Below are 233 nucleotides of genomic sequence, written 5' to 3'. Positions count from 1 at the left end.
CTTTTAAAACAATCATACACATTTCCCCCCCCCCCCTAAAACTTACCCACGGCCTGCGGAGCTAAGATGTGCACGAAGCCGGCGGAAAACAGGATGAGGCAGACAGGCAGAGACACCCACGCGAGATACTGCAGGGCGGTGTGACTCGCGAGGTCCCGGTACAGCCAGATTCGGGCTGAGGGAGAAGAGGGCGCAGCGAAGGGGTTAGCAGTCTGGGAGGATTTTCAGACACA

The 233-nt window shown here is 57.5% G+C and overlaps 1 protein-coding gene across 1 annotated transcript in view; it reads right to left on the bottom strand.

The window, feature by feature from the left end:
* The window catches only part of LOC119585702 (chloride channel protein 2-like), a gene marked incomplete in the record, with an annotated part of 67,264 nt that overhangs the window by 43,920 nt on the left and 23,111 nt on the right, over positions 1-233 (bottom strand). Inside the window, 1 exon segment of the mRNA XM_037934376.1 lies at positions 47-175. Coding sequence (XP_037790304.1) covers positions 47-175 — 129 coding nt within the window.

The sequence above is a fragment of the Penaeus monodon genome, chromosome 20 (assembly GCF_015228065.2).
Source record: "Penaeus monodon isolate SGIC_2016 chromosome 20, NSTDA_Pmon_1, whole genome shotgun sequence".
Classification (NCBI taxonomy): domain Eukaryota; kingdom Metazoa; phylum Arthropoda; class Malacostraca; order Decapoda; family Penaeidae; genus Penaeus; species Penaeus monodon.
Note: the sequence above shows the minus strand (reverse complement) of the source record. Positions and strands in the feature narration are given on the sequence as shown.